This window comes from Castor canadensis, chromosome 9, assembly GCF_047511655.1.
Source record: "Castor canadensis chromosome 9, mCasCan1.hap1v2, whole genome shotgun sequence".
Taxonomy (NCBI): Eukaryota; Metazoa; Chordata; class Mammalia; order Rodentia; family Castoridae; genus Castor; species Castor canadensis.
Window position 1 is genome coordinate 111,737,827 of NC_133394.1, and position 20,805 is coordinate 111,758,631.

At 40.0% G+C, this 20,805-nt stretch overlaps 1 protein-coding gene across 5 annotated transcripts in view; it reads right to left on the reverse strand.

Moving 5' to 3' along the window:
• The window catches only part of Cep135 (centrosomal protein 135), a 74,131-nt gene extending 54,557 nt beyond the window's left edge, over positions 1–19,574 (reverse strand). For 2 of the 5 annotated variants that reach the window (XM_074042201.1, XM_074042198.1), the window contains exons 1-7: positions 12,048–12,239; positions 9,090–9,247; positions 7,464–7,654; positions 6,532–6,699; positions 5,053–5,194; positions 3,320–3,404; positions 895–1,023 (exon numbers count right to left, since the gene is read on the reverse strand). In XM_074042201.1, the coding sequence (XP_073898302.1) occupies positions 895–1,023; positions 3,320–3,404; positions 5,053–5,194; positions 6,532–6,699; positions 7,464–7,654; positions 9,090–9,202 (828 nt within the window). In that variant the 5' untranslated portion in view covers positions 9,203–9,247; positions 12,048–12,239. Of the gene's footprint in view, positions 1–894; positions 1,024–3,319; positions 3,405–4,843; positions 5,012–5,052; positions 5,195–6,531; positions 6,700–7,463; positions 7,655–9,089; positions 9,248–12,047; positions 12,240–19,327 lie in introns of those variants that run through there. The other 3 variants (XM_074042200.1, XM_074042202.1, XM_074042203.1) reach the window with 3 other exon arrangements.
• Between the last annotated feature and the right edge of the window lie 1,231 nt (positions 19,575–20,805).

Consider the following 20,805-nt stretch of genomic DNA (forward strand, 5'->3'; position numbering starts at 1 on the left):
GTAGAATGCCTACCTAGCAAGGATGAAGCCCTGAGTTCAAAGTCCAGTACAATAAATAAATAAATAAAAATAGAAAATTTAAGTGACATATTTGACTTATTCATAGTTCTATCAGACAGCACTATTCTAGAGCTACTACTATTTTTTACTTACTAAACTCCAGCTTTGCTCAGGCTGTTCTGATATATCTACAATTTTAAAGTTCATGTGTCAGACATCAACTGCTTTTCTACCATTAGATCAAGTGGAAGAAAAGTTTCAAGTTTTATTTATTTTATTTATTTGCAAACTCAGAGCCTTGTATATGCTAGGCAAGCACTCTACAACTGAGCTACACTCCCACCCCATTAATTGAGGTACATATAGATTTTTTAAATTGTTTCTATTACGCTATCAAAATAGTCATAAAATTTTTAAAAATAAAGTCACCAAGAAGAATATCTCATCTCACAAAACAAGCTTTCTTAGTACATTTTAGAATGCTCTCTTTCACAGTCTTCTCTTCCAAGTACACACGAACATTTTTTCCTATTTTTTTTGTTTGTTTGGTTGGTTTTGGTTATACTGGGATTTACCTCAGAGACTTGAGCTTGCTAGGCAGGTGCTCTACCTCTTAAGCCATGCCTCCAGCCCATACATTTAAAAAGAAAAAATTAAAAATCACAGTATTCCCAGAGTTTATCTTTTTTTAAATTTTAAACACTATCATTATGTCTCAAATATGTTTAAGAGCAAGATTTCTCAATAGCTGCACCCTATTTTATAGATACCTTTGCCCCGTATTTTTCCACTGTAAATAATACATCACTGAACAATCCTGTCACTTCTACCCATAGACCATTATAAACACTTAAGATTTTTTACACTCAGTGAAATAATTCTAAGAGTCATTACCTGAATATTTAAATGAGCAATAAGCTTTTCATTGGTTTTATTTCTAGTCTCCAGAGACAGGACATCAGGGGAGCGACCACCATCCAAAGCAATTGACAGGCGTTCTATCTCTCGTTCTCTTAGCTCAATCTGAGGACATAGAGTCAAGCTATCAGTTTTAAAAATATGGTTGCAAACCAAATGGTCAACACTGGCCATTTACTTAAGCATACTTTTTTCTTATGTCCCATAATGTATACAAGAGCTTGACATTCATATTTATATCTAGATATAATGCATATATGAAGTGCAAAAATAAGTAACACAGAAAACCCCAACATAAATAATGTCAAGGTAGCTTTTATAAGCACTGTTAGTTTTTTCATTGAATAGATTATCTGCTAATTTACATTTTCAATTGAATAAATTCTAATTGAATTTTCTTCCTCCTCTAAGGCAATTGTTTATATAAAAAGAAAGTTGCTTGCAGATTACAAACATGTTCAAGTACGAGAACTGAGTCTGAACTACTTCAGTGCCTCGTGGAATGAAAAAAATGTAAAACACTAAGAAAACTGAGTTGCATTGACCTCAATATAAAAAGTGGTAAGAATCAGGAATGAATTGAATTTATTATCTGTTATTTAGAAAATGACAGACATAATTTAAAAGATCACTATTAACAACTGACACTAATTCACATGAAAAAACTTGGAAAACTTCACAAACTTGCAGGCTTTGGTTTTCCTTGCCTGAGTGAATAAATGAATGAATAAATAAAATAGTTTGAAAAAAAAAAACAAACATTCAATTCAACAATTACTAAACATAGAAGTAGGTATATAACAATGAGTAAAAGATGGTCTCAGACTTTCAGGAACACAGAACTTTATAGGGAAAACTAGTAAGTAAGCCAATAACTGCCACAGAATATGGTGCTCAATGACAGAATAAAGGGAATAGGTATGTGGCACCACAGTAGTCAAGGGAGAGACATGATTTATTCTGCATGGTATATTTGCACCTGTGAAAATCGAGAAAGGTCTTATCAGACAAATATGTCCAAAGACTGTGGCTAGTGCTGTAAAGAGAAGAGGGTTGTTCTAGACAATGACACAAAAGCATAAAACAATGCGGCATTTTTAGGTAGTAGAGACAACTCTGAAAAATAAGGCCTTAAACAGAAACAACCCCCCTACCCATAGACCTCAAAGAGCCTCGGTATAAATATTGTTATTTTTAAAGGTAAAAAAATTAAGTTTAGATATGGTGATATCCTGAGAAAGGAGGTTTTATAAGTTGAGGAAAGAATCTGAGAACAGCAAAATTTGGAGTGCTGGTATTGTTTTGGGTGTTGGGGTCTAAACTCAGGGTCTTTGGCATGTCAAGCACATCCACTGTGCTGTGCCCCTAGACCCCAAATTTGGAACACATGCTGAGAAAAAAATAAATAAATTTAAAAACAAACACAAAAATAAAACTCAAGGAAAAACAAGAATAGCAAAAACTGACAGCAGAGTGGTTGATAACAAAATCAACCAGAATGGTCAAGCAATTTTCTCAAAACATTTCAGCTACCTTACAGAGTTAGTAAAATCTGACCAGTTTATGTTTATAAAGGACCTGAAAAAAAAATGCAATGAAAGTGTGATTATAAAATGAAAAATAACAATAACATTAGTTCATGCATATCTGCTATTTTACATCTCCTCATAAAGTAAGTTTTTTTTGTTTGATATTATTATGATTTCCTTACTTTTAAGTTCACTTTAATCCAAATAATCTTCAAATTACTTTAAAAACTTAACAATTATACCAACAAGTGAGTTCCATATAGATTTGTATGTACAAATCATTTCAAAAAATGTAGCCATGTACAGAAAATGAAGAACAGGCTACTCAGTTCAAAATTTAGTAAGTATCTTAAGAAAGCAAGCTTGTAATTTCACCAAGACAGCAACAAGTACAAAAGGACAAAGCTTGCCATGGTTATGGTCTAACTGTATCTAATTCCCCTGCTTCTCCCGAAAGCTGCTTACAGTGAAAATGCACAAAAATACAGCAACACAGAAGAGTAATTTCAAAGAAATTTATGCTCAAAATGTCAAAATCTGTAACAAAAAAAAAATCATAAAAAATACATAAAACACAGCACACTTCAATAAAATCCCTCCTGAGGTGGAAATAATAACATTTATATGATTCTATTTGGGGAGACAGACGTTTCACCTAAAAAGAAAGTAAAACAAAACAAAAAATTACTATTCATGTCAATGAACAGTGAAGGAAATGGGCAGGTGTTGTTCACTCTATCAGTGAACTGATAGGAAAGGCAAGGACTGCATAAAAACTCACTGTCAGTGCTACCAAATATAAGTCACAGCACCATATCATGATCACGGCACATCTACCTCAACCCTTCATATGCAAGTAATAAAAATTCTACCTGCTTGCTGTAATCTCTCACTCCACTTTCCATTATTGCTAACTTTTCTTGCAGTTGGTGGACTTCCTGCTGAAGTTCTTGAATTCTGAAACACATTTATAACTAATGTCAATATACATACACATTTGTTAAGACAGACAAGATAACAAGACATGAAAGTCGATGGGTTGTTTTATGAGCTCTTTACTTTCTGCTTCTCAGTAGGGGATGAAGGGCTGTGCCAAAGAGTCCCAAGGCCTCAACATAAATCTGGTACATCATCTTGGAGAGATAATTTTTTAAGAACAGATAAAAGTTGAGAGGTAAATAATTTGAAACTTAATTAAAGTATGCAATAAAACACTCCCTGCTGCATTTTGATCCTTAGGACAACTCTGAGGTACTGCTACCTATCTTAGGTTCAGGAAACTGAGGGTCTAGTTCAAATTTACATCATTGAGTGAAACAAGGGACTAAAGCAGGTTTTTCTGACCCTAGCTAACCCTGTATTTTCTAATAAACTATTCTGCCATCCTGGAAGGAAAAAAAAATTAATAAAACTGCAATTCTCCAAGTGACTACAGCAAAAACCCTACACTTTCTGAAACCTGTAATTTCTTAGAGAATCAAGATTTTGTTCACACTACTTGAATTCTACAAGTACTCACATGTATTTGTAGTACCTCAATATGACATAACCCACTTTTGGATGGGAAAGGTAAAGTCTGAGTCCAGCTCCGCTTTGAAGGGCGTCTTCCCATGACATGGAGTACTGAGGCTGGACACAGCATGTCCCCACTATTGCTAGAACTAGTTCTCCCATAATCTAAATTGAGGACAAGATTATGTATGCAAGTGTACTCACATAAATGCACAAATGCTCTAGCTCCAAACAAAATGTAAGTGCAAATTAAAGTGAATAAGACAATTAAAAGAGATTAATTCCATCTCTGAAACCCAAATAATTCTTTAATAATGACACACTGCCTGAGGAAAAGTCCGAGATTAGAACTTTTCTTTTTGGCAGTACCAGGGTTTGAACTCAGGGCCTCATGCTTGTTGGGCAAGCACTCTACCACTTTAGCAACACCCCCATTTCATGCATCCCTCGTCTCATCCCCACACTAGACTGCAGGCCTCTCAAAAGTGGCAACATCATCTTATTCGTTTTTATCTCAGAACACTTGTGCAGGGCCCAGTCTAAGAGACTTAATGAATTTTTAATTAAATGGAATTTATATCTGATTCCAACTTAAGGAAATATAAATACAGAGTTAGAGAAATAATGAGATAAGAATATCAAATCCACTTATAAATCTATTCATGTCCAGCTGGCATTTGATATAAATTTGAAGTAATACAGATTCCTGTAAAAGACAACTTACTTTGAAATGAAACTTACTGTCTATGCAACTCTCCCAGAACAGGTTCCTGATGGCACTAAATTATTTTAAAGTATAGACAGAAACATCAAATACATGACCTATTTAAAATCAAAGTTTCAAAAAAAGTTAAAACACTCAATAGCATTCTGAAGGTACTTACTGAATGCCCGTGCAAAATTCTGTGCTAGATATTGGGAGCACAACAGTTACAGGCAAAAGCCTTCCTAAGCAAGAAACTCACAGTCAATCAGTGATCAATTAAGCCAACAAAGAATATAGTAAGTTTGGTGCTGCAGCTTGAACGCAGCATGCTAAGCACACACTGTCCGAGCTACACTCTCAACTTCCAACAAAAGTTCTGTCATGCACCTGTTATCAGCCACTTCCAGAAGATCTGCGATGTAAGGTTCATCTGGCTGCGGAACAGGGTAAGAGCTGACTTCAGAGGGAGGGGCTGGCTCATCGATCTGCATCCGCTGACGCCGGAAAGCAATGTTTTTTTTCTTGCCACCTAAAAAAACAACTGAGTTTCTTTAAAAAATTAAGGAGAAAAAACAACAACAAAAAACCCACTTGTCTCAGAATTAAATACTCTAGGTTAGCCTTTTTAAAATTAATTGTACAAAATAATCACTTCAACATGACATACTGGCATATATGTACTTCAATCATATTCACCCTTCTCCCTCCCAATGGTCTCCTGCACCCCACCATATGGCCCCTTCACTTCCCTGTCTTTTTTTTTAAAACCTAGAGTCTGCATATAAGAGAAATACACAATATTTATCTTTCTGAGCCTAGCCTATCTCACTTAATACAATGATCTCTAGTTCTATCCAATTCTGTTCTTCTTTATGGTTGAATAATACTCCATTGTGCATATGTAACATTCAATTTATCCACTCATCAGTTGGTGGGCATCTAGGCTGACACCATGACTGTCCTCAATAAGCATGGTTATTTTATTCTGACTTAGATTCCTTTGGATATATACCCAGCATCAGTATAGCAGGATTGTATGGTAATTCCACTTTATTTTATGAGGAACCGCCATACTGATTTCCATGTGGCTACACTAATTTACATTCCCACAAACAATGTATAAAGAAGCAGGTTCTCGTTTCTTTGCCAGCATTAGTTGCTGTCTGTTTGTTGATGGCAGCCATCTGACTACCGTGAGACAGAATCTCAATGTCATTTTGATTTATATTTCCTTTATGAGGTTAGCCTTTTTATTACACAGTGTGTCTCTTATTAACATAATACACTGATAAAATATTTTCCCCCTCATATGTAAATACCCACCCTGATCTTTAAACAATGTATTGCTGAAAAGCTCAAAAGACAAGTTTTATATGCCTTGCATGTATGACATGTGGGCCCAGATTTAATCTGTTCTTCTGTTTATGGGAATTAGGTTTTGGAAAGATTAAAAGCTGAGTGTGCCTTGTGGTGTTCGCTAGTATAAGCCCAAGATGTCTCACCGCTGCAGCAGTGAGAACTAAAGTACATACCCTTATTAAGCAATGTCAAAGAACAGATAACTGAAATTTGACATAACAAAACTAGAATATAATGGAATGTCACCTGTAATATAAAGTCATGCTATAGCCTGAAGGAGTAGGGAGTATTTTCTTAATTATGTTTACAAGTAAAGTAACTTTTTTAATGGATAGATCAATCTTGTCAGTCTAACACACATGGGTAATTTTTCTTTTTCAGCATCTGACCAAGATTAGAATTGCATTTGAAAAACAAATCGATCCTGATAAAAGAATACATACAACTCACAGTTTTGTCCTCATTATAATTCTAAAAAAGCTTTATTTTGAGGAAGAACAGACTTACCTGGAGTTTGAACTACAGCATGCAAATTCTTTTCTTGAAGTTGTTGAATTTTTTCATTCTTAGCTTTACTCTCTTTCTCCAAAAGTTTGAGTTTATGTACATATTGGTTGTTTAGAAATTTCAGATCAGCTGTTTCACGTGCACACTTCTTCAATGAAGTTTTTAAATCTTAAGATAGAAAAGATTCAAAGACGAAAGATCAAGGAATCTGGGCTGGTGGGCGAAGTCGCTCATGTGTTAAGAGAACTTGCCTAGCAAGCACAAGGTCCTGAGTTCAACCACCACAATCACATCAGTTTAAAGGGCATCACCTGCTTTGTTTGAAGCCCATTACCCTTTCTACCACTGTTAACAAAACTACAAAGAACTTACTAAGCACAAAAGGGAATTACATTTTTTTCCTGCTGTAGGTATTGAAGGTACACATGGTTTTTGATCCAGTAAATTGAGTGTGATGCTAAATGATTATGAAATCATGTCAGGTAACAGACAGGGCTTTCTATTTAACATAAGAATAATCTATAATAAAACAGCCATGTTCCTTTCACTTTGTACCTTTGAAATCATATTATCTACCTCCTAGCTCACAGACTAATGCACGGATTTCATCTGACTCTACTATTTTTATTTTCAGTAAGGGAAAAACAGGAGTTGTTTTAAGAACGTTTCTTAGTTGTAGCATTTAATATTCTCTATAGTAGTTTTGACACTAAAAATTTCATCTACATGTCGTGAGGACTGATTCTCTACAGAATACACATTTATTTTCAGTCTCGTGAACTCTGCAACATACCCTGCGGTTTTTAAGAATTGTTAGTAGGATTATCATCTTTTCTACTCAAAAATTTCAGAATCAGACATTAGCCTTTCTACATAAAAAAACAAAAAGGGTGAAGACACTGCATTTAAGGAATTACCAAATTTTCATTTACCTTTAATGTTTTGTTCTGAGAGCTCTCTCAGTTTCATTAACTCCAGGTATAGTTCATTATTTTCCCTACTCAATCTTGAATTTTCAACTTTATAGGGTTCCAAAACAAAATCAAAATTGGCACTTTCTTTCTCAGCTTTAACAGAAGACAACTTTGATTGTCGAAGGCTTTCTGTTGTATGAACTAAGTCACTAAAATTAAAGAACAGAAAATATAAATGCAAGCAAACATTCCATTAATCTTCTAATAACTTTAAATATATTTCTAAATATATTTCTAATCTTAAAATATACTCATGTTAGATGATACAAAGTTTTTAAAAAGAATGAACACTGGAGTTTGAAAATTTCTCAAAATAATTATAACATGGTAATTATAATTTACAGTATATACATGTATCCGACCACCTTTGAATCTCCCCTCTTAATCATATTCCAGGTATGGAATTTGTGAAATTTATTTTGTTATTGAGCAAGTGTTGATTGTTTAAGGACATGCCAGGACACAATAAATAAGAATCAGTGGGGACATTCACTCAGTAAATATCTAGAGAGGAGGAAACAAAAATAGTCCTGGCCACTGTAGAGCTTATGTTCTACAGACAACCTATAAAAAAACCGTAATACTATGTGGCAAACTCAACAAGCATGTTCAACCTGCTACAGGTGTAGCCATGAGAAAGTCAGAGTCTTAGGTCTCAGGAAGTTTTCATTCTAAAGGAAGACAAACCAGGTTTGCAATAACAATGCACAGTTAACATCTAAGAGGTGTGAAAGAGTCCTAAAGACATGGACACCTAGAAGGTAAGCAGGCGCAGGTCCAGGGATGGAGAGCAGGGAAACCCCACAGACAGAGAGATAGCACCGACACACATAAGGGTAAGAGTGCTCATAAGTTTAGGGAGCTTCAAGTGATTCAACACACAGGAGACAAAGCTGTGAGGAAAAGCAGGGACTAGGCCATGAAAGGTTTGGGGGGCCATGTTAAACACCACAGAATATCAGTATCCATTCTCCCTATCCTCATCATCACTGTAGTCCTACAACAAAATTCTCCTCAGTACTTCCCTGTTCCAGTCTCAAAGCACTCCAATATACCTCTCATGAAAAAGGAAAAAAAAAAAAAACACAAAGAACCTTTCCGTTACAGTCACATGTAATAGCAATAACCAACGACATGTTAGAGAACCTTGCTAAAATAATAGTAATAGTAATTGAAGACCAGTGAGGAAAACCAGAACTTAAGAAAGGCAAGGGTTGGGCTAGTTGTATAGTTCAGTGGTAGAGTGCTTGCCTGTCAGACTCAAGGCCCTAGGGGGAAAAAAAAACAGAGAAGAATCTTCTACCTATATCATAATTCCCCACACACACCAAAAAACCTTATCTCTATTCATAGAGAAAACCTCTAAAATGTTTCCTCTGAACATTACAGTGTGAACAGTGACCCCTAGAGTTCTGCAATGTGAAGCCCCTGGGTTGAGGACAGATGGATTAGAACACAGGAACATAGAGAAGCTTCTGATGATTTCATGAATTTTCAAAAGTCTGCCCATTTCTTTACTGAAGAAAAAAACTAGATAAGTGGATTAAAGATGACATATGTTTAGAACTATACTTTTAGCTCTACCTGAAAAGTTTTTCTACCAAAGGCAAACACTCCACTGTCAGAGTCTGGCGGTATCCCAACTGATCCAATCGCTTTCTAATATTAATATACTTCCTTTCTGCAGCTGTAGTCATCTTTTCCTCCCAAACCAGTTTTATTCACTTCAAAAATTAAAAGTCCTAAAAGAAAAGAAACATCATTATTACAGCTGTCATTATTGTTTCAAAAGATTGCTTGAATATAAAACAATTATGTTTTGTTTCTCTTCAGGGAGGCAGTCTTCTGCAATATTTAGAACAATTTAAATCTAATGTTTAGCGGGGGTGGGGGGGTGAAATGACCCAAACATTGTATGCACATATGAATAAGCGAAAAAAAAAAATCTAATGCTTGCGACCTCCAGATGCTATGTTAAAATACCTATCTCTTCATAAATCTAAATGTAAAAATTAAAACAATAAAGACTGTATGAGAAAACAGAACAGATTTCCAGAGGACGATGGAAGACTTTTAGAGGGAACTATTTTTTAAAAAGTACTAAACATAAAAGAAAAATTTGGTAAATTACACTTCATCAAAATAAAAACATCTGTTCCTCAAACTACTCCATTAAGAAAATGAAAAGACAAACTGAAGAATGCAACAAACTATTCACACTATCTGACAAGGGATTTGCAAATGGAGTGTAAAAGGAACTCTTACAACTTAATAATAAAACAACCCAGGAAGAACATCTATTTAGGCTAAAATGAAAATGTAGTTGTGTTAGACTTGAACAGGCACCTTGCAAAAGATGTCTCAAAAGGAATATCATTTAACAATGTGTTCAACATTAGGCAGCAGGGAAATACAAATTGAAACCACAGCGAGGTGCAATCTTGCCACACCAGCTAGTTAAAATGGAAAGGACTGACAATGCCCTGCGTGGTCAAAGGCTCAGAGCAAAGGACTCCCGACACACTGCCCACAGGAGTGTGGGATCACCTTGGAAAAAGTCTGGCTGTATCTTATAAACAAACTTGCCTACCACCCTGTAATTGTGTATTCTTAGGTATTTACACAAGAAAATGAAAATAAAGGCTACAAGAATGTTCACAGCAGCTTTATTCATAACAACCACAAACTGGAAAGCAACCTGAACACTCACAACAGCAGAAGGGATAAACAAACTCATATTTATATGATGTAATACTACTCAGATAAAAGGGAAGAACCGCTGATACATATCAACAACGTGGATGAATCGCAAAAGTACTATTTGAGCAAAAGAAGCCAGACACACCGGCCACAGGGCCACATGCCCATAATCCCAAGTACTCTGTAGGTGGAGACCCAGAAGATTGCAGTTTGAAGTCACTTTGGGCAAAGTGAGGCTAGAGCACAAATAAATCCGGCATGGTGGTTCATATCTGTAATCCCAGCTATGTTGGAGATGTAGGTAGGAGGATCTCTGTGTGAGACAGGCCTGGGCAAAAATGTGAGATCTTATCCAAAAAATAACAAAAGCAAAAAAGGCTGGGAGCATGGCTCAAGCACCAGAGCACCCTTTAACAAGTTTGAGGCACTAACTTCAAACCCCAGTACTGCCAAAAAAGAAAAAAAAAAAAAAAGCCAGATACATACACAGTACAACTGCATTTATATGAAGTTCAAAAATAAGTAAAATTAAACTATGGAGGGATGGCTCTCTGGGTGAAGCCCCCAGTTCAAATCTCAGTATCACCAAAAGAAAAAAAAAAAAAAAAAAGAACAAAAGCCAAGAAAAATGTAAACCATGGGGAGAAAATTAGTACAGCGGTTCCTGGGAAGGTGGAGAATGTCTGAGGGGTTTAGAACTTTCTAGAGTGATGAAAATATTGTTGATTGAGATAAGTGACTACGCAGGTGTATACATTTATGGCAGAACTTCAAATGCACCTGTACATTTCACCATGTAAATGTCCCTTGGTTTTTTAGTAACACACAAGCACCTGTGTATAGGTTTTTCTTGTTTTTCTGGTGCTGGTGATTGAACCCAGGGCCTCCCATGCTTGGCAAGTGCTCTCCCGCTGAGCTATCCTCCTAGCCCCCGTATCTGCCTTTTTAAATACTTAAACACATTCTCTATGAATCTGCCCTAAGGTGGGAGTTGTGCAAGGATCTTCAGAAACCTTACTCTTCTAATCTTTGCCAACGAAATGCAGTCATAGTACTAACTCAAACGTGTAAACCAAGGAAAAACTGCTTTGCAACTCTGCTGTTCACAACTGGTAAGATTCCAGTGCATGTGAAGCACGTACAGCTCCGTCCTCACAACCGCCCGGTGCGGGCAGAGGGCCAGCCACCCCAGGGGGTAACTATTCCCAGGCCGCAGAGCCACGCAGCAGGCGGCAATCGAGGGGGCCAAGCCTCCTGCGTCCTGCGCAGCCCTCCGTCAATCCCTTCTAAGCCAGCATCCCTCGTCGGTCTCGTAGTTCTTCTGCAAACCTTCCCGGCCTCCCCTGGAGGACTCCCTGGGTTCCTCCACGAGGGGGCTTGGGCCGAGGCGGGGAGTTTGGGGGAGTCCTGGGGACCTGGGAGACACAGCTGTCGGACACAGCCAGGCCGCAGAGCCGCGCCACCAGTGCCACCAGCGCCACCAGCTCAACTGCGGGGCGGGGCGGGACCGGGCGGGGAGGAGGGGACGCGAGCTGATGCGCACCGCGCAGACAGATGAAAACCCGGGACGGACAAAGGCGGGGGCGGGTTCCGGCCAGCGCGCGGCGGCCAAACTCTCTAGTTTCTATTGAAACTGCAGGATCGGAAGTCTGGGGACACCGCCCCTTGGTCAACTCGGCCTAAGGGGACGTCGGGCCGAGCCGCTTATTCCACCGGAGAACCCTGTGTGCACATCGGGCGTCTAAACCACACCCCGCTCCACAGCCAACCCGCTAACTGCGCGGTGCCGAGGCGCCCGCCCCGCCCGGCTCGGCCCGGCCCGGCCCGGCCCGGCCCGCTCACCGCAGCTCAGGCCGCTGTTCCTGCCGCATCGCCCCCTGGACTCGCCTCTTTCGCTGGTTCCTTCCGCCCTGTCACCCGCTCCGGAGCTGGAGCAGTTTGAAAATGGCGCGGAGAGGCGATCTGGGCCCACTGGAGGAGGCGCCGCGGTTGCCCCGGTAACGGGAGCGGGCGGACGAGGCGCGGCGCGCGCGCGCCCGGTGATGGCGGAGCGGGGCCGCGGGGCCCGGAAACGCTACAGCCCGCGCGGCGCGGGGAGACGGCGCCCCCTGGCGGTCGGCGGCCGCAGCGCGCAAACCCGACTGTGCCCACTTGCCAGCCTTTGCCACCTGTGCGTGCAGGATGACATCGCTCCCCGCCGCATTCCCAGCGAAGGTGTCACGTGGCTCTTGCAGCTTTCCAGACTGCAGCCACATCCAATGCAGTTCATTGTCCCACAGCCCTGTCCCCAAAGTTCCCTGTGGACCCACAGTATAGAACTCATTCTTCAAAACTGGTTCATATGGCCCTCCGTACCGCCCCGACTGTGAAGTCCTCCAGCCAAAAATTATTTTACCCACAATAAACATGTGTGACAGCAATCAAACTGAAATCAAGTGCTTGCAGAGAACCTGCTCACAGGTGGAAAACACACGGTCAGACCCTAAAAGTTCATTTCTGCCCTGACAACTTCTAAATGAACAGAGAAGAACTGATTCTCTCTTCCTTGGTCCTCTCCCTTCCAGGCAGACCTTTACTCTGAAAAGGTAGTGTCATTGTGTGTCACATAACTGTGCTGGGTGGTAGATAAGTTTCACCCATACACATATTTCTGTAATGTTTCCATTTTGTGTGCCTCCTCTGTTTTTATGCAATTTCTAGGAAGCAATGAATTCACTTCTGTAGATGTGAATTTTTGGCACTACTGGAGTTTGAACTCAGGTCCTTGAGCTTGTGCTCTGCCACTTGAACCAGGTCTCCAGCCCTTTTTGCTTTGTTATGTTCAGATAGGGTCTCAAGATTTCCCTGGGGCCAGCCTCACACCACTGGTTCTCCTACCTATGCTTTCTTGTACCTGAGATTACAGACGTGCACCTCCGTGACTGACCTCTTTGTTGAGAGGAGGATCTCGCTAATTTTTTGTCCAGGCTAGCCTCAAACAACAATCCTCTTGATCTCTACTTCCCAAGCAGCTAGAATTACAGGTGTGAGCCACCACCCAGCACTAGATTGTAGATGATTTTTATAGAGCATCTTGTACATGTACAATTAAACGCATTTTTATTTTGTGTGGAACAACAAATATCTTTTGCAAAGAAGTAGCCAGAAATAAATATAGCAAAATGGTTGTCCAACAGCCATCCAGTCAAGATGAATTTGGTTTCCTTTTGCTTTAAACACATACCAAGTAGAAATTGTAAAAATAGGACCCCATAAAGAAATATGCAGAGATGAATAGGATGAGAGCCACAGCCAAACTTTGCTCCAAGGAACAGATGACCTCAAGTCAGGCTCACTGCTGACCTCCAAGGTGAGAGATCAGGAGCCTGATACAGAAAGGAAAAGACAAGACTGCCACTTTCCATCAGGTCCAGGGATTTAGGCAAACTATGTGACCAGGGGGCAGGACCAACAGAAACAGAAGGGGATGTTGGGGACCTGGCCTCTCCTGTCTGTCTCTGTCCCAGCACCTTGAGGTGAGCAGCTTTGCTTCACTACCTGCCATGATGTTCTGCCTCACCATAGACCCCAAAACAACAAAGCCAACCAACCATGGGCTGACACTGCAAGCCAAAATAAACTTTCCTCCTTTTTAAGTTGATTAATTCAGGTATTTTGTCACAGTGATATAAAGCTGACTAATATGATAAGCTTGCAAACCAAAATACCATAACAATGAAGATGTCTAATCCTATAATAGCTAATCAAGTAATAAAACATTAATTCTCTTCAGATTAAATGGGTCTAATGACACCCTTTAAATGAATATGCTTTAAATGATCTAAATCAAGGTGTGTCAACTTCAACACTTCTGACATTTTGGGCTAGACAAATCTTAGTTGAATAGGGCTCACCATGCTTATTATGGGATGCTGAGCAGCCTTCCTGGCTTCTACACACTGAATGTCACTAGTAGTCTCCACCCCCAGATATTGTGACAACCCAGAATGTCTCCTCGTTGCCAAATGTCACTTCGAGGCAAAGTCGCCCCTGGTTTAGAAGCACTGGTCTGGATGGATGAAGGAAGAACTACCATTAAAGGACAAGAGTTATTAAATGACACAGGAACCGATGGACATGCAAGAAAATCAGTCAGAAAACTGGGATATTAAAAAGATCATCACCAAGGGCAGTACACGGTAGCAAATGCCTGTCAGCCCAGCTACTCAGAAGGCAGGAGAAGGAGAATCACAGTCCAAGGCTGGCCTGGGCAAAAGCACAAGACCCTATTTGCAAAACAAACAAAAGCAAAAAGGGCTGGAGGTGTGGCTCAAGTGATAGAGTCCTGCCTAGCAAGCACAAGGCCCTGAGTTCAAACCCCAGTACTATATATATATATATATATATATATATATATATATATATATTTCATATATATGTGTGTGAATATATGTATATGTAACATAAGTAAATACATATATAAATAAATGTATAGGGTCATCAAGCTTTTTAAAACATGTTAATTTAGATAAACTGTAGATTAGACTGTTAAAAGACATAAACTATTGGCCTGGGTCCCAGTGCATACAAAAAAAAGAAACTATGGAAAAGCAATTTGGAAATCTAGATGATAACTTGAGAGGTTCCAAGAATGCACTAGAGCGACTAGCAGCTGTGGTATGGCCCCCCAGTGATGTCTACACCTTAGTCTGTGGAACCTGTGAATATGTTCTATGGCATGGCCAGAGGGACTTTGCAAATGTAATTAAAATGACAGGCCATAAAATACAGGGATTGTCCTGAATTGTACACTGGGTCTAATGTATTCACATGAGCTCTTGGAAGCAGAGGAACATGAGGACTTACATGACAAGAATGACACAGTGGCCGCTTGCCTGGCAATAGAAGAGACAGAGTGTGCTGAGAGGCCCTTCCTCCCACGTTAATAGCCAGTAAATGTTAACGAACCCCTCATCCCACAAGCAGAGGGAACTGAGACCACTTTGTTGAATTTATGCAAGTAGACATTTATGTGATGAAACTCAATTATGTATTGTTACAGGTTGAATCAAGTTTTCCTCAGAATTCATACTTTGAATGTTTAATTTCCAGGGTTAAAAACATATGACCTTATTTGGAAATGGGGTCATTGTAAATTTAATCAGTTAAGATGAGGTCATACTGAATTAGGCTGGGCCCATAATCTAGTCTGACTGGTGTCCTTATTAAAAAGAAAAAAATACCATGTGAAGAAAAAGAGACCAGTGCTGAGGGAAGATGTTGTAAATGAGGCAGGCTAAATTAGGGACACTGAGGCACAAGAACAGAAGCGATTTAAAACCCAAGGCATGAAGAAAAATAATTAAAGTGAACTAGGAGTGAGGAGCTAAGGGTAAACACTGCATTCATGGGTAACTTGATGCTCTCACCCCCACCCCCACTAGCTACAGGGGCAGGCTATACTTTAACCTTAAATGATAATTTGCTCGAGATAAGCAAACATCCTAAGGAAACTCATCCTTGACTGAAAGGAGACCTTTCAGTTACTGAAGAGTAAGTATCTCTTTGCCTGGGGCTTTTCTGCCCTAAATAAACACCTTCTAAAGGAAAACGCAACTGACATCACCCCCCCCCCACATCCATCTCTTTCTCTCTCTTCAAGCTGAGGAGCCTGAGGTTAACACTCTTATAAGCCAGGAGATGAGAGCCAAAGTTTTGGGACACATGTTTTGTCACATACTCAAACTGAGCACCTGAATTCACCTTTAAGAAGCAGACATTTTCTATTTGAAGGGAGATGACAGAGCTTTGAGAGGGTGACTTTTCCTGTCCCCCTCTTCATCTAATGAATGATAAACCTTATTTCCTTATCCTCAAAACCCTGTGTTATTTGTGAACTGGCATTGGGGCCAGGAGACTGGCTTTCTGGTAATACCTTGACCTCAGATGTCTTCCTACCAGAACTGTGACACAGAAATTTGCTGTTGGTTAAGCCACACAATTTGTTCTACTTCATTAAGGCAACCCCATCAAACCAGTGCATGTATGCTTAAGTTCTAGCGGATGAAGCTCCTATGTTATTCAAGTGAACTCTCCAAGTTTCACAGAACAGATGGGACTTGAAGTGGGACCTTGAAACGGTAGAACTTCAAGACAAAGAAGAAGACAAAGATTTGGATATAAGAGAAGAGGAAAGGAGATAACATGACAGGAAAGATATTGACAGAAACACATTTCCTTGATAATATACAAAGCAGTCTGATGAGGATGGGGACAAGCAGAGTGGAGTAAATAATGACAAGACTGGATTACTGAAGGACTCATCAAATGTCATATTTCAGAGGCTGAATTTTATCCAATACGTACTGGAAAATTATGGAACATTTTAAAACTGAACATTTTTAGTTAGGGGATATGGAGTGGGTTGTAGAAGGATGGAATGTCAAACAGTGAGTGGTGCAGAAAACAATGTCCAGGACAAGGGTGAGACAACTCTCTTAACAGTGTCATAAAAACTTGAGAGGTGTCAAAAATACAACAATAGAAGAACAGGCAGGGCTTAGTGAGGAGCAAGACTCTCTGAATAAAGTAGTAGGAATCCATATCAATGTCAAGGTTTTGAGCTTCAGAGACTGAAGACACAATGGAATAATCAGGAAGCCTCCTTGGCATGTGTTTGAGGCTAAATAGGAATGGACGGCCAAGGGTAAATATGGGTTATGATGTTGGGGGTCTCTGGTGCTATTGCAGAAATGACTGGGAAAGAGCTGGGTGTATGTAAGTAATGTTTAGGAGGAAATTAGAGATAGATTGAGGATCCTTTTTTTTTTTTAAGATTTCTTTCCTGTATTTTCCAAACATATTTGGTGGATTTGAATGTCCTAATTTCTACTTCAGTCACTAATTTCCCTGTATCACTTACAGAGAAGACTATTATGGGTGTGGGGGGGGTTGTACCTATAATCCAAGTAGATTATTTGGCACTTAATAGCTCAGGAAATATGAATTAAATTAAACTGAATGAACCATGCCTTCTGGTATCACATCCATTATTCCCTCCAGTATAGCCAGTTGCCTTCCTTCAGTGATTGGCTCAGAGATGGTGCTAAAATGCCAGTATTATTGCCAGCTACTTCAGATCTTTTTATTTAAGCAGCAGAGACTCAATTTCCCTATTGCCATAGGTGTATGGTTTGGCTGGCAACCTGATTATTACTGGCAGAGAAAGATAATGGCTACAATAGTTCCAGTCTGTCTGGAGCCTGGTAGTGGAGCCTCTGTAGAGACTTGGCCACAAAAGATATTCGAGCTGCATAAATGAGCAGATGTTATGAGAAGCTATTTAGCAGCAGAGACACTGGAAAATTACTTTCAAGAAGGGACACTGTGAAAGAACACAGTGCCAAAGAATCTCAATGTAGCAGTTTTATTTTGTGTCCACAAGGACATCGGACATATTCATTTCATAATGCTGGTGCGAAGAATTGGACCTTTTCATCACCTTTGGAATCAGAAGGAGTAGAGATACAGGTGGAGGTTCTGCATAATGGAGAACTTGATAAACACTGCTATTTTAAAATCTACGTATCAAAAATTCCATGCCAAAAGACAAAGAACAAGCCAGGAAAATTTACAATATCATGGACCTAGTATATAAAGAGCTCCTATATACTGGTACTAAAATGACTAATAATAGAACATATGAGGAAAATAATTTTAATAATTTAATATAGAACATATTAGGAAAATAATTTTAATAATTTAACATAGAACATACTAGGAAAATAATTTTAATATAGAAAAAGGTATGAAAATATAATTTGCTAAATGTTCTACCATATCAAGATACCCAGACACTGAAAATAAGAGGCAGGAATGAAAATGTAAACTAACTGAGATTTGAAGGATGAGTAGGCATCCAAGCAAAAAAAAGATGGATAAAAACAATTAGCAAAGATGCTAATAAAAGTGGATAAAAAACATTTAGCAAACCCTAAGAAGTACCAAGTACTTATTTTACATGTGAGATATCAGGAGTCACAAAATAAATGATAGAGCCTTAACTTGAACTCTGGAGATTAAAACAACTCTGAACTGGTCAGATTGTCAAGGAAGGGAGCTCTGTAGTATGATGACAGCAAAAGGGAATTAAACTTGGTGGAGACCTGGCTGCCAGGGTCCTCAAAGGTCAATCAGACCAACCTACTAAACAGGACACAGATTTCCTCTGCAACCCGTCTCCAAAATACGAGCGTTGCAGCTGCCGCAGGGATGCAGCTATACCAGAGAGCTCTGCTGATTTTCATAGCAGCTATTGCATTGCTGAATGTCTGGGCTTGTTGTTGGAAGGTCCCATTGTGTAGCCCAGGCTGGCCTTGAACTCACCATACTCCCACCTCAGCCTCCTGAGTACTAGGATTACAGAGGTGTACCACCATATCCAGCTAAAAAAAACCTCTCCTCTTCTGAGGCTGAAATCTGCTTCTCCTTAAGTATAAGCAACTCATTCTAAGCAATTAAAAGAAAGTGAATTTTTCCTTCATGCAGGTGATGCAGGCGATGAACCTTCACAATAAATACCCTGATCCTTCAACCTCTGCTCACATGACATGCTCCATCACTTTTCTGGCTGAGTCCTCTAGAGTAGAGACACTCTAGCTTCTCAGATTTCTTATTAAAGTGCCTCTCTGGAAATGATCACATCAGACCAGGGCTGAGTGCTGGGCTATTCCTACTTCCCGTGATAGATCTGCACAACGCACTCCATGCAACGCAACAAAGACTAGTATCACATTAGCTTGTTTAGCCATGGAGTGGCAAAGAGCCATGCACAGTCCTCTTTCTGTGCCCATGGGTTTTCAGTATCTCAATTTCTTTGCATTAGCCACAATGCAAAGTTGAGGTTTCTGGAGCAGTGATCAGAGTTATAATTTACACCAATAACATCCATTCCTTTGTCCCAACCCCCGGGGTGATATAATGACATTCAGATGTCCCCTCATCTTCTCTGGGGTCATTACCACCATAGAAGCCCCCCATTGCCAATTTGCCCTCCCCCTCTGAGAGGGGACACAAAGAGACCTGTGCTTCCTGGTATGTACAGGTTTTCCTTGGAAGGGGAGGAAAAGACCCTGGCTTCTTACCTTTTGGAATGTAAGTGAATCCAGGCAGGGGTCACGAGAAGTCCCTCTTAGCTCCTACTCTTGGGTTGGCTTCTTGGTTCCAGATTTTCCTCCCTCTTTGAAAACTAAACAAACCAAACAAACGAACAAATCCAGAGGTCTCTTACTATACCTTCCAAGTTCTGAACTTCCAAGACTTGTTCTTTAACCCAGCTTCCAGTGAAACTTGCTCAGAAAGTCCTAACTGTGCAAAACACCAAAATACTCACTTGGTGCAAGTCTTTTCCCTAGGTTTAGACTTGTATTCTCTCTCTATCTCTCCCTGCCCACCTCTCTTTTTCTTATCACAGGTTCCAGTCAAGATGCATTTGGCTGCAAGCGTGAGAACGCCTGACTAATAATTTGTTAAGTAACAAAAAGCCTTTCATGTCCCACTTAACAAAATACCTGGCCACAGAAAGTTCTAGTTTGACCTGTGGTTCAGTGGTGCTGACAAGGACCTGGCCACTTTTCATCCTTCCTCACTCTTAGTGGGTGGCCTTTACCATATTCAGACCTTTTGTGTCATGATCATAAGATCAGGTCACGGTCACAGGTTTGCACAGAACAGCACCCAAAATAAGAAGTGAGAACAAGGGCCAAGGACTGCCTGACAAGAAAAAAAAAATGGCTTTGCCTGAGGCTACTTTCTCACCAGTCTCCCCTGGTACAGTTCCCCTTATTAGGCAGAAGTGGGCATGGAGTCCACCCTCGGAACTGTCACTAGCAGAGAAGCCAAAGTCATTTAAGATTTATTCCAAAGTAGGGTTTTATGAGAAAATGTAATAGAATATTAAAATCAATCCACAATTTTAGAGAGAGAGAGAGATGATTTAAGGGTACCAGTTATTATGTATCCCCCAAGTGAAACAGAATCCTGAGTTGAGGATGCTCTCCCAGAGTTAGCTAGGGTGAAATGTGTCTTTCCCACAACCACACCTATGCTACAAGTGAGTGAAAATCGTGGTGAGGAGCTTTAGGCGCTTCCTGGGGCAATGGAGGAAGCTGTCTGGCCTCCTAGCAAATGGGATCCCAGGAGTAAGAGCTCTTTCTCGAAGCTTTGCCTAGTGTCTGTTCTTCTATCCCTTCCCAACAATTCTGCAAGCCTCCTACGACCCATTTGCAATCCCTTTCTGTTGAAATGGTCTAGAGTGTTTTCTGTTTTCTGCAATTAAGTCCCAATAGGCAAGGGTCCTCTCTAGGAAGATAGGAGTTTTCTGCCAACAGAAACTGAAATAGTACCAGTTCCAGGGGCTGAGGAAGGAGTGCAGACCAAGGGAGCAGAGAGGCATTTACTTAGGCAGTGAAGAGCAGGGGGAGACCCTCAGGAAAGGGAGGAAGGTTTCCAAAGAACCAATGACAAAAAAAAGCCAAGTCAAGTATAAATTTGGCTGGGCCAGAGAGCAGATGCTGGTTCATAGGAATACTGGTCAAATAAGAACTTCCCTGCCCTCTCCCCA